The 13,163-nt window shown below is 46.3% G+C and overlaps 1 protein-coding gene across 1 annotated transcript in view; it reads left to right on the top strand.

The window, feature by feature from the left end:
* PRMT8 (protein arginine methyltransferase 8) overlaps positions 1–13,163 on the top strand; it is a 70,062-nt gene that overhangs the window by 32,303 nt on the left and 24,596 nt on the right. The window contains exons 5-6 of the mRNA XM_015563751.1: positions 11,474–11,616; positions 12,480–12,567. Coding sequence (XP_015419237.1) covers positions 11,474–11,616; positions 12,480–12,567 — 231 coding nt within the window. The remainder of the gene's footprint in view (positions 1–11,473; positions 11,617–12,479; positions 12,568–13,163) is intronic.

Genomic DNA, 13,163 nt, shown 5'->3' with positions numbered 1-13,163 from the left:
GAAGTGGTCAACTGTCTCTTAGGGGATGCTAAGATATCCAGTAAGATAAGAACAGAGAAGTGGCCACTGAATTAGGCTACATGGAGGTTACTGGTGCTCTTGCAAGAGCGGACTAAGTGTAGGGATAAGGACCGAAGTCCACTTAGAGTAGGTTAGGGATAGACTGTGAAGTGAGGAATACAAATAAGTTTTCTTGCTGTAATGGGGAACAGACAAATGGAACAGGAGCTACAAGGAAATGTAAGATCAAGGAAGTGAGTTGTTTTTATAAGGACAGGAGATATGAAAAAATGTGTACGATTCAATGGTCCAGTAGAAAGGGAGAACAAAATCGCAGACACAGGAAAAAGTAAATTCAGGAGCAAGGTCCTTGAGAAAGTAAGAGGATCTGGGACACAAAGCACAGATGGAGGGTTGACCTTTCTCTTGGAGTAGAGACAGTTTTACCACAGTAACAGAGGGAAAGGGGGGAGTGTGGGTCCAAATGGAAGTGGGCCAATGGTGGGAAACCTTTGCTTTGTTGCTTCTATTTTCTCAATGAAGAATGAGACAGTCATTGGTGGGAAAGAACAGAAGAGGAGAGGTGTTAAGTGTTTCAGGGAGATGAGAAGGAATAGAATGGTCTTTTCGAAGGAGGGAGGGAAAAGCAAACATCATGGTAGTGGGGATGGCTGGGGGCCGGCAGCCTTGTTAGAGGTGTGTGGACGTAGCTATGCAGTGAGCTCAGTGTTCCTGCTGTGCTCAGCAGCCTGGGTGCAGTGGAGGGGACAGCTGCCTGAGTGGGGCCCTGCTGGGAGGACACAACAGAGGAAGGGAGGAGCCAGAGTTACAACAATAATGAGCCTTGACATCTGCGCTGGGTGAACAAGGAGGTGAGAAAGTGAATGGGGTACAGGTGGGTGACTATTAGTGAAAAGGCTAGGGGTGGTGAGTGAGCAACACTTATGGGGCTATGAGCAGAGCCAACATCCAGAGGCCTCTTTCCAACCTGAGTAGAGGAAGTGTTGCTCAGATAAACTGACCTAGGGCTTGCCATTCAATACCCCTGACCTAGGGCTGGTCATTCAACCTGTCTTGGTTCAGTTAGGGGCCAGATCTCTTCTGTACATGCCTCAGGGAAGTACTTGCGCTGGGTAGCAGGGACAGAGGTGTCCTCCCTACTGGCCTACTAAAGATGGCAAAAGGAAATGGTGAATTTTCTCTGCAAAGGTGACACAACCTGGCATCCACGTGTTTTCACCTGACCTCCCTTTCCCCAGCTCTGTGAAGTAGGACAGGTGGTTTCCCATTTGACAGATGTGGAGACTGAGGACAGGAGATGTGGGGCAGAGCCTTTGGTTTCAGCTCTCATTCTTGTACTCTTTCCTAAAGTTGATGTGGAAGCTCAGTGAGTGCCTGCCAATTCTGAAAATTAAAATTAAAATAGATGTAGAGGCAGATTTCCTGTCAGGGTTATTGAGTCTCAGCCCTGGGCTCTGAGGGGCCTTCAAAGAACATTTAACAATTCCCCTACTCTGCCCAGGTTTCACTTGCACAGGGATTCCTGCCCTTTGAGGGTCTGCCCAGCCTCTTACTCTTCACCTGTCTCTATTGCCGCCACCTCTTGGAGTCTGAACTGCAGCCTCTGGGCTCACCTCCTTGCACTGGCTAGCAGAGGGCCACTGCCCTGCACCATTGGTAGCAGAATGTGGGGTGGAAGGGACTAGCAGAAGCGGAGAGATCCCTCTACTTTGGGAGGAGAACGGTCTGGCTCTGAAACTTGCCAGGAAAAGAACTGCTCATCCCCTGACCACCCCTTCTGATTCACACTTCATGGTCCCCCCTCCCTTCCCTGCCTCAGACTCCTATAACTTTTAAAATTCCCCTCCCTTTCCTTTTTCTCTTCTTTCTTGTAGCCTGCAAAACATTCCAATTGACAAAAGAGGTGCAAATACAACTGTGGGTTTTTTAGCCACTTGAGAGTAAGTTGTGACATGGGGCCCATCACCCCTGAGCACATGAATGCACATGACTACAAACAAGGACATTTTCTTATATAAACACAGGGCAACCATTGAAGTCAGAAGGGTAACGTGAATACCTTGTCATTATCCAGTGCTCAGATCCTCATCACATCCTGCCGGTTGTTACCATCACACCCACAGCTAAAGGACCCAGTTCTGGGTATGCACTGCATTTGTCAGCGAGTCTCTCTTTACTCCAGGCTGGGACAGACTACTCCACGTGGTGGCTTTCGACCACAGGCCATATTCTGTGCATGCCCTTCGGTTGGGCTGTGTTTGTTGCTCTTCCTCGGCAACGCACCTGCGGGAGCAGCAGCCCACGCTGGTTCTCCTTGTGCACTGGCAGGAGCATGCGGTTTGGGTTTCCTGGTTCCTGACAGCATTGACTTTGACCATGTGGTTCAGGTGATGTCTGCCAGGCTTCTTCATGGTCAACTTGCTCTTTCCCCCTTTGTAGTCAGTAAGATTTTCTGGGACAGGTACTTCGAAACCATGTAAATATTTCATTCCTCATCATTCATTTCCCATTTCATTCAATAGGCTGTATCTATTATTGCCAGTACTTACTTTGATTCTCAAATTGTCCCTGATTTGGTCACTGGAGCATCTTCAAGCTGGTTTCTAAATCCTTTTGACATGCCTCCTTCACTTCCTGTGAGCGTTCTTGTTTTCTGGCACTGATGTTTCAGGCTCACCTCGTACTTTCCATGCCTCTGTTCCAGAACCAGCCTTCTCTCCAAGCCTTGATTCCACTTAGTGGACAGTGCCATTTAGAAATGAGGACTCGGAGTGAGGTGTGCTTCCTGACTTCAGGGTGTGGATGCTCCCAGGCTGTCTCAGAAGAAAGAACTAGTGTGTGTGTGTGTGTGTGTGTGTGTGTACATACACACTTACTGAACATGCATTTCTACATCTATCTGCACATATTGTCAAGTATGAGTCCATCTATCACTTCCACTTCTAATCCAGCACCAGTGTCCAGCTTGTATTGCCCTTCCTGTTCCCATGCTTGTGCCTCATTTCTCTGAGGGTGAAAACTCTGGCTCCTGTTATTCTGCATGTGTTTATGTCCTGGATCAATCCCTGTGTGTAAACAAGCTCCCATTGTCAGCATCTCCTGCCCCTGCAGATACTTCTGTCACCCAGTGCTGGACTCTGACACCCTGTGCCAGGCAGCCGCCCACGGGGCACCCTCCCTTCCCTGCTCAGGCTCCAATTGGGGCCCTGCAGTCTCCCTCCCACACCAGAGTGTCCTGCTCACCCCACTCTGGCTCTGATGTACTGTGCTGGCTGCCCTTTCTGCTCAAGCTTCAACACCTCATGCTGGACTATTGTGGCATCTACACTCAACCCCTCCCGGGGCAGCACAGAGGTCTGGTTCGCTCAGCCTCACGTGATGGCTTTAGGATGGACTTGTTCCAGCCTTCCTATGTTGATGGCTCACACTTGATTTTGTCATTGAGGCAAAGGCTAAGAAGGACAAACCATTGTCCTCAAGTGAATAGCTAGCCCTGTGCCCAGTGCCCCGTCCGTGTTCCTGCCCCTCACACACAGGGTCCTGTCAGCTGCACAGCTCATCCAGCCGTGGCATGTGAACTAGAGAGAGGACAGCTTAACTGCACAAATGCTTCCATGGAAATGCTTTTGAAATGCTGTGTCAGCCAGCATTTGTGTGTGTCTCTGGAGTGTAGGTGTAAAGACATAAATAACAACACAGGACATAAAATACCTGCCACCCAGCATCAATCAATCTCGCTCCCTCTCCACCTCCGCACAGCTCCTCAGGATGGATTCTTCGCATTCAGCCACGTACCTCCACGAAGCTGTGCAGCAGCCATGCAGCCCTCACACGGCTGCTTCCACATGCGTGGCCCCCACACAAGCCCACAGCCTCCTCTCTGACTTGGGCTCTGACAACTATTATTTCCTCTCTTTCTCTGCCCAGGAAACCAGTGGGCTGCCGCGATGCTTTAAAAGGTAGAATCATTTGTGAATGTTGACTTGGGAGCTCAGGGATTGATACAAATTTTTATAGTTCTAGAAACAAAATAAATAGATCCTTTTTATTTCTTAGAAAACTAAGGAAAGAAAGTGTATCTCTTCTTTCTCTTCTTCTACTGGTGCACGTCCTAAAACACACCTGTCATGGATGGAAGGGGCCTGAGTGTAGCATGACCAGAATGGCAATGGACAGAGAGGCCTCTGCTACATAATGCCAGGGGGGGCGTTGGCACATCGCTTCACCTGTCTCCGCTTGCTCCATGTAGAGGAGATATGCCCATGAACAGCTTGCAGGGGTGTTGAGGGATTAGAGATATGGGGCTTTATGAGGAGTAGGGGATTAACAAAAATGAACTATAGGTGCTTTCAGGCTTAATGTTCTACACTTTGGTCTTGGTTGACCACATAGCTCCACGGCTTTTATAGATGCTGCCTGAATTCTCTGCTCTGCAGCAGGCCTCTGTGCTCTGCAGTCATCCAGTCGGGGATGATTCCTCGGACGGGGTCCTCACCCCGTCTTCTGAGAGCCGTGATTGTTAGAAAGCACTGCCTTCCACGAAGAGGCACTCTGTTCCCTGGGGGCTTCCCGGTGCTCCTTTGGAGCCAGATGGAGTGAGGAGGCTCCTTCACATGGTTGCCTTCCTCCCATATCTCTGAGTAACCACCCCCCCCCCCAGTTCCTTTACCCTTTGTGCTGGTTTGAGTCACCTTTTCTTCTGCCCATGCCTCCGTATCTCTCTCACACTTGGACAGTCAGGCTAAGAAGCACAGCCAGGCGCCTGGCCCAGATGCTGCACTTGGAACAATGTGGCTCCAGTTCCATTAGCAGTTACGGGAGAGGCCATGTCACACTGGTACAGAGTCAGAATCAACTACACTTGCCTACTGGCGTGCTGTAGCTCCCAACCTGTATCTGCTCTGTGGATGTTTTAAATCCAGACTGAGTCCCACTCTTATATCTATTAAACATCACATTGTTAGATTTGGTCCTTCCTTACAGAGCATCACTCTCCTAAGGTCATTGTTCCCTGTTTGGTGTTACTTGTATATTGGATAGGTGCCCAGGGGTGATGTGGATGCGTCTTCAGGCTGGTTCTCACTCAGCTCTTAATCTGAACCTTGAAATTCAGTCAGGTAGCCAGTTATGAACACACACAATAATTTCTCACCTTTCCCATAAAGATGTCATGGAGGTGAGATCTGGTCAAACTCACTTTCTGTGTCTCTGTTTCTTCATCTGTGAAATGGGAATTATAGCGACACATACCTGATAGGGTCATTGTGAGGGGCACAAAGTTCCTGCATGTAAAACCGTGGTGTACTGGAGTGGGCTCTACAGGCTCCTAAGGGCTGGTTGTTAAATTGTCAGTATTGTTAAATTTGTGGGATGGATGAAGTCACTTTGGTGTTTTGAAGTTGGCCACAGTGGGATTATTTACACTAAGAAATCAGCAAATGCGAAAATCAGGGGTTCTTTCCTGGACAGCCAGTTGTTAATTGTCTATGAGCATACCACTGTGTACAGTACAGCAGTATCCGGAGGGCAGTAAGCAGCCAATAAATGTGAAGTATTGTTATTATTACTTCATTTATTAACTTGACCAGTAACCCTGTCAACAGAAGATGAGATGAGTCAGCTGTGATGGTTTTTAATGAACTTGTGCTAGTGCTCCTGGCAATTGTGATTTCCTTTCCAAACTGCTCCAGAGGTCAGTTCACAGTCTTAGGACTGGGTTTCCTGCACCCATCCCTTCAGGCATTAGTGTGCAACTCTCCAGGTCCTGTACCAGGCGAGGGGTGAGGGTAGGAGGGGTCAACACAAATAGGACATAAAAGATCTTTGCCCTCATGAAACTTAGAGTCTCACAGAGAAGGCAAACATCAAAGCAAGTGAACAAACAATATCACAATAGAATTAAAATAGTGAAAGCACTTAGAAAGAAGCATGTTAGAGTTGTTGAGAAAAATGGGGCATCCACTTTCATTGGATGGTGGCAGTGACTTATTGGAACCGCTCACCCTACCTTGTGAGCGATTCTGTGCCTCTCTTCCCAACCTGCCTTGAGGGACATTGTGGTGAGAGCTGAAATCAGCCATGGTGGACGTATTTGCACCACAGACATCAGCAAACACTAAAAATCAGGGCTTTTCCCCTCTCACAGAGCCTGTTGTTAAACATGGAAAAGCACAGCACTGGAAAGAGGACCTTTTTCTGAGTAAGGAATTGAAGCTGAGACCCAAGAGATTAAGAGAGGTCAGCATGTTAAGAGTAGAGGAAAGAGTATTTACACAGAAGGATTGATGGTACAAATTCCCTGGGGTGGGAGACACGTTCTACCCGTCCCATTTATAATTAGTGAGTGAAAGCTTGCATGCTTTCCTGAATCCCTGAGCCTAGGGGAAGCTTTGCTGCCTTCTACATTCTCATTGATTTCAACCACTCCGTCTAGTTCCATTCCCTTCTTAATTTCTTCCACGTTGGCCCAGCCCAAAAATCATCTGCATGTGGCCAGTGTGTTAGGGATCTGCCCCAGCTGTATCATGCTAGGGGTTCTAAGTGGTCGATGATAACTTGGGGTAGGGATGAGTCCTGGCATGGGTTTGGTTACCTGAGTGTTAGTACAGCCAGTGCCTAGGGGAGCAGATGTGCCAAGCAGGAGCTCGAGGCCAGGGAAGGGCTCTGGCCAAAGCTGAGAGCTCCGGCTAAGCTGACTGGGCTCTCAGCCCTCAAAGGGGCCAGAGCAGGCTAGGACATGAAGCAGACAGATTATGCATCCGACAAGGCAGAAGCTCAAGCCCTATGTTCTTAGGTGAATAGAGGACTTGGGAAGAGAGAGGGGAACCATATTTAAGTTTCTACTACTATATATTGAGTATAGCTAGCACCTAGGCCTCATTGATGCCATTCCATGATGGGGTCTGTTTCCTGCAGGATATATCCCAAGTGCCATCAGATATTGAAGGTAATGATGTTGGTATTCTATTTCTTCCATCATCTCTGGCTTACGAATAGGGATGGGTTTGTCCTTGTAAGGGGTTTATCCATGTATCTGGACCCTGGAGAAGGTGAGGGTGGGAAGCCAAGGCGAGCTGATGGGTTCTATCTCTATGATTATTTCCCCTCTCCTCACCCTAGGAACCAACCCCACCAGCCTTTAGGGGGAAAATGGGTTGTCCTTGGTCTTCTCTGATTTCTTGTGGCATGCATAGCAATCCCATGGTGAGTTGGATAGTCTGATCATTTGCAGATGAAGGAAGGGAATCTCAGGGAGGCTGGTGACTTGTGCCTTTTGATTTCTTTAAACTCCAGTTCTCATTAGACAAATGGAATAATGAAACCAATCTCACAGGTTCCTGTGAGGATTATTGAGACAATGCATGTAAAATCACTGTGTAAGGTTCTATTCAAATACTGATAATTTTTTTGCTATCATAATTAGGACTAGTTTAAAGATCTTTTGTCTCTGAATTCAATACCCTTTTTCCCCCAAAGTTGCTTATTCATTCATTCATTTATTCATTCACTCACAAGCTTTGAATGTTTGTGAGGAGTCAAGTGCTATGCTAGATCCTGGAAATAGGAAGCTGAAATACTACTAAGAGGAGACCATAGGCTAGAGGTGAGTCAGGCCCTCAGAAGGAGCGAAGCAGGCAGTATAGTAGTTGCCAACATAGGTGTATAAGGAGCATGGCAAGGGCATGGAGGGCAGCAGGTGGCTGTGTTGAGAGGGGAGTGGCATTAGGGAGGCTCCACTGCCTCATCAGGTGCTCCCTGTCCTCCCGCTCAAGACCCTCATGCTCACTCTTCTGTGGGACAAGATCTGTTTTGGGAAACAGTAAGGAGTCTACAGTGGGGAGACCACTCAGATGGACCTTTGGGGGTCCACTGACTCTCACGAACATGCTGGAGGCCCAGATGAGGTCAGACTGGCCTGGCTTATAAAACAACAACAACCAAAGCATCACAAAACAATAACAACAACAAAATAAACCTAAACGGTTAAACCAATGACCGTGAATTAGAATGACTACATTTATGTAATAACCACTAAAGACAAAAGGGAAAAATAATCTCACTAAAAACAACCAAAAAAAAAATCTGGATGCCTAATTTGTAAATGCGGAGTTGCAGGGGGGGAAATCTCCCTATTTGGAGTTTATTGCCTCCTGTTGTGCATCTAATTATGATTAATCATTCTAAACTTTACAAGCCAGGGTTCTGTCACAGCTAGTGGAACAAACTTTCCATCATCCTTACAGAATAAAGACACAGCTCTAGAGAGTGACCTCAAAACAACCTTGAGTTGACACAGTGTTTGTGATGTGGGATCCAGATTAGTAGTGGGGCTCTGCAGCCCATTGCTGCTCAGAACCCTAATATCAGCGGCTAAGATCCCCTTTGAAAGGCTTGCCATAGAGCAGGACACCTGTAGCTGTGTGTACATGTACAGTTCTTTGAGTCAACCCCATACCATACACTGGCCAGTAATTCCTAATTAATTGCCATAGAGGGGTAGCATTTTGCAGATTGGGAAACTGAATCTCGTAGTTTAAGTAATTGTTGGGTGAGACTACCCCTGATGATACCACTGGGCAATTGTATTTGGGTCCATAGAAACAATGTGGCCTCTTTTTTAAAAAATCAGGCTTGAAATTGATGCAAATTGAAGTCAAACTGGACATTGCAGCCACTGGTTCTTTATTGATGTCAGTTATTCCCCAAACTCTCCGAATACCTTACACATACTCAACACATATTTGAAAAATCAAAGCATTTTGTAGCTGCAAAATATCTTAGGGATTTTTAGATTCAACCTTCCTCCTTCATTCATTAACTTCATTCCATGGAGTCTAGTCCATGAAATAGTCCTGGGGAACCTTGCACTAGGCACCCAATGAGGAAATCAAGGGCCCCCCCAACGAGAAACTTTAATCAAGGTTGTCAGCTGGAACAAGAGCATAAATTGTCTGCCTCCAGGACTCAGTATAAGGTTGTGCAGGTTGGGCACTGCACAAAAGCAACTGGGTGAGGGGATAAGTGGGGTGTGAAATCTAGTCCACAGCTGGACTGAAGGGAGGTGTGTCTTTTTCCTTTCACAAAGGGACCATCCACTCACTGCGCCAAGTGGGGGGCCACATCTGCTCTGAGAAATGTTTGGATGCAGAAGGGCAATGTTTAATGAACAGAGGCCCAGATTGCTGTGTGTTTTATGGGTTAATTGATTCCTTCTGCCTTTTTGTAAGCAGAAACAGAGTGCTTTTTGCTGTTCTGTGATCTGTCTCTTCATATTTCTGCATCTTTGTATCTATAGGAGCAAATGGATAAGAAGGCTAGTGCTGAGAACAGGGGCAGCATTCACTCACTCTGGGGGCACCCAAGGAATGTCCCATACATACCTATCTGTCGGAGTAAACTATAAGTCCTTGTCTATTTCTGCTGCTTGCAGTCCTGCTGGAGTCTAGTCCATGGAATAGTCCTGGGGAACCTTGCACTATGTGGAGGTCATGGGGCACCTTAGTCAGAAGTCTTCCTGGGCGACTGGGAGACTATGATCTAACGCATTTGCTCATTCACTCACTCACTCACTCACTCACTCATTCATTCATTCATTCATTCACAATCTTTGAATGTTTGTGCCCATGGACATGTGCAGACATTAGTGAAGAGTCTTCAAGAAATGTGCACAGAGAAAAGAAAGGGAGGCCATTGAAACACCTTAGAAATGTTTTAAAAAATAAGACCAGAGAGGCTTTGCACACAAATAACTAAGCAGGCAGATCAGGCATATTTGTTAGTATTTTTGTTTTTTAGAATAAGAAATAAATTAGGCACTCTATTTGCATTTTCAAAAGCCCTTTACTTTGTCTTCTTGTGAATTCTCTTGGTGCTTCCTGGGCCCTACCCTGGGCTGAGTTCCTGCTTGTAGCTCCCAGAGCCCCCAGAGAAGCAGAATATTAATGCCTACTCCTTCCACCCCTTCTAACCTTTTGGAGAAGACCAGCCCTTCCTGCTCTTACTTCTTAGGGGTAGGGCTTCTGAGCAGTAACCAGGAGGGTCACATGAGCCTGAGCCCCACTTGAGAATGACCTGGGCCGGTGTACATCTGCCAGGTGTCTGATCCTTTATGGAGGAGGCCTTATCTGATTAGGCCTTAATTAAATACCAGATATTAGAAAGTAGAACATCATTAGAGGTCGCTAATGGGCACTCCATCACCCACCTGCATTATCCACTGTGAAGACAGGAAATAAAACCAGTGACCTGTGTGCCCTTTGCCAGAAGCCTCCAAGCCAAATTAATGTTTGTGAAACTCAGATTCAGAACAGACGTGAGTCTGGATTTTGTTTTTATAACTCCCGAATACAGGTCATTGTTCAATGTTCACAGCAAAGCTCAGGCACTGTGTAATTTTTCAGAAGATGGTGCAGAAAGAGGGTTTTAGAGCATGAATATGGGTAACCTTCCAGAGGAAATGTTCAGATGGAACCAGCCAACTGATACATCACCCTGTCAACTTCCAAGCGGCATCTAAGAGAGCTTTTGCTTTGATCTTTATAACAATGAATACACAGAGAGACCCCAAAATTAGATGTATGTGTATGCCAACTAAGAAGTTCCTCCTGCCACAGGTCTTGGAAAGTCTTGGAAGTGACTCATTAGCAAAAGCCACTTAGAGCAGGGGCTTTGTCCTGGCCCATCCTCTCTGCCTCTCTATGGGCTGGTCAGCAAGGGGGAAATGTCAGAAAATGTCTACTTTCTACTGGGGCCTGGCTCTGAGCCTGGCCTTCACATGTGTTATTTCATTTCATCAGTACAACCACCTGCTTAGTAGATGTTCTTTTGGGCTGTTCTTTGGAGAATTGGAGTTTGATTTGGTCAAGTAACTTGTGGAAAGTAAAACAGCTAATAATAAGAATATCAAGCACTTTCCAGTAAACCCAGGTTTTTCTGACTGCAGAGCCCATCATCTGGTCAAAACACTATGTTGCCTCTGTCATGAACCCACTGGTGAGGGGGTGAATCTGGTTGTGAACAGATGCAAGAGCAATAAAGGAGTCACCCCAGCCTTCTCTGGGTTTGAATCATCATGGAGTCTAACACAGGGTGGGGGTCATGAGAAGATTGTTAGAGTCATGGCATATCAGACCTGGGCCCTATTTCCACGGCCACATGTAACCTCTCCAAGCCTTAATTTCCTCAGTTCTAAATAAGAATAAAGAGTTTACTTCATAGAGTTGTTGGGAGGATTACTAGTACATAACATGGTGCATGTCCTGGGCTTAGTCCACCACATAGTAACTGCTCAATACATTTTAGGGAGAAAATGTGCAAGTAGCTTTCAATTCACTTAGTATAAACTAGCATGGTGAAGGGTGAGTATGTCCCACCCTAAATGTAGAATCAGAACCAGGCTAAAACCCATAGATTGAGCCCTGCAAAGTGTGGCCTTGGGGTTCGTATTTTCCAGTCATCACCATATTTAAAGGTAAAGTGGAAGAGGTGGAGCTGCCTGTAGAGAAGGTAGACATCATCATCAGCGAGTGGATGGGCTACTGTCTCTTCTATGAGTCAATGCTCAACACAGTCATCTTTGCCAGGGACAAGTGGCTGGTAAGTGTCCTGCATGCTCTCCCCTTATTGGTCTCTGGCTATTCTATTTCTGTTCTAGCCCTGACCTACAGCCTAGAACAGTGATGGTAAACCTATGACACGTGTGACAGAGGTGACACGCGACCTCATCTTTTTGGTTGATTTTTCTTTGTTAAATGGCATTTAAATATATAAAATAAATATCAAAAATATAAGTCTTTGTTTTACTATGGTTGCAAATATCAAAAAATTTCTATATGTGACACAGCACCAGAGTTAAGTTAGGGTTTTTCAAAGTGCTGACACGCCAAGCTCAAAAGGTTCACCATCACTGGCTTAGAAGAATATGAGGACTTGACCTTGAAGATAACCTCTTCCAGTCACCTCTCTTTAAACCAGGTCTGCTTCAGGGGACAGAATGATGGTCCCTGGGCCCAATATGTCTAACTGTCACAATGTTCTTCTGTAGGTCTAACCTTGGCTTCTTTCACCACAATTGAAACCCATTCAGTGTTGTCAAGGCAAAAGTCTATTCTAATCAACAAATACTTAGGGTGGCATGGCTGCCAATAGAGCCCAGAGTGTTTCTGACCTTGGCTTCTCCAGGCTGAAAGGTCATACCATCTTCCACTGTGTCCCCAGTGGACTTACCTTCCCCCGCTTTATTTGCTCTATTGATTCCATCGGGGTCCCTCAGTTCTCCTTACTCCAAAATAAAAAGTGAACATTGCCAGCTGAGCCCTAAATGGCCAAGGTGACAGTCTGCTGACTGAGAAGTGTTGGCAAGGGGCTGCCTGTCTGGTAACTCTATGTGCAGTTCAAAATGTGATGTCTTTGTCAGGTGAATAGATTACGAGACCCATTTCCCCACAATTCATCAACAGAAACCTGGAGGGCTTATGTTTCCAGACCGGGCAGCTTTGTACGTGGTAGCAATTGAAGACAGACAGTACAAGGACTTCAAAATCCACTGTAAGTCTCCTTTCATTCTCTGCTGGGCTTCCCCCCACCCCACCCCTCTACGTTTAGGGTGGGAGGCACATCAGGGGGCCTGAGATGAGCAGCTAGTTTATAAGCATACTGCTATGTGTGTGGAGTTCACCTGAGTCTCTCTAGATTCTTCTCTCTGTAATGTTTTCCTCTAGTCCCAAAGGTGGCAGGTCTGCGGAGAGAAAATAAACTATATGGCTGGTGTAAGGTAAATGTCCTGGGGGAGAGAATAAATGCAATGTTAATGAAAAATAAGTTAAAACCATAGAATCTGAGATTTGCAAAGAACAGAGGCCAAGTGGCTGGAAGTCAGTAGGTTAGTTATCCCCAAAGTCCACCACAGGGCTCAGAAATGCCAGATCTCTAGCCAGGCCAATCATCCTGACTCCTGCCGTCATACTACTCAAACTTACCAAAATGATATCCACTCTCTTTCATTAAGTAAAATATGTATTCTCTGAGGTTCTTTTGGGGAAGCAGTGGGGATGGGAAAAGATGGAGATTGCACGTGTGTGTGTGTGTGTGTGTGTGTGTGTTTGTGTGTGTGTGTGGTGGGAGAGTCTCATATTCAAATCTGT

Source organism: Myotis davidii, unplaced genomic scaffold (assembly GCF_000327345.1).
Source record: "Myotis davidii unplaced genomic scaffold, ASM32734v1 scaffold1219, whole genome shotgun sequence".
NCBI lineage: Eukaryota > Metazoa > Chordata > Mammalia > Chiroptera > Vespertilionidae > Myotis > Myotis davidii.
The sequence above is the reverse complement of the archived record's forward strand: the minus strand, read 5'-3'. Positions and strand labels throughout refer to the sequence as shown.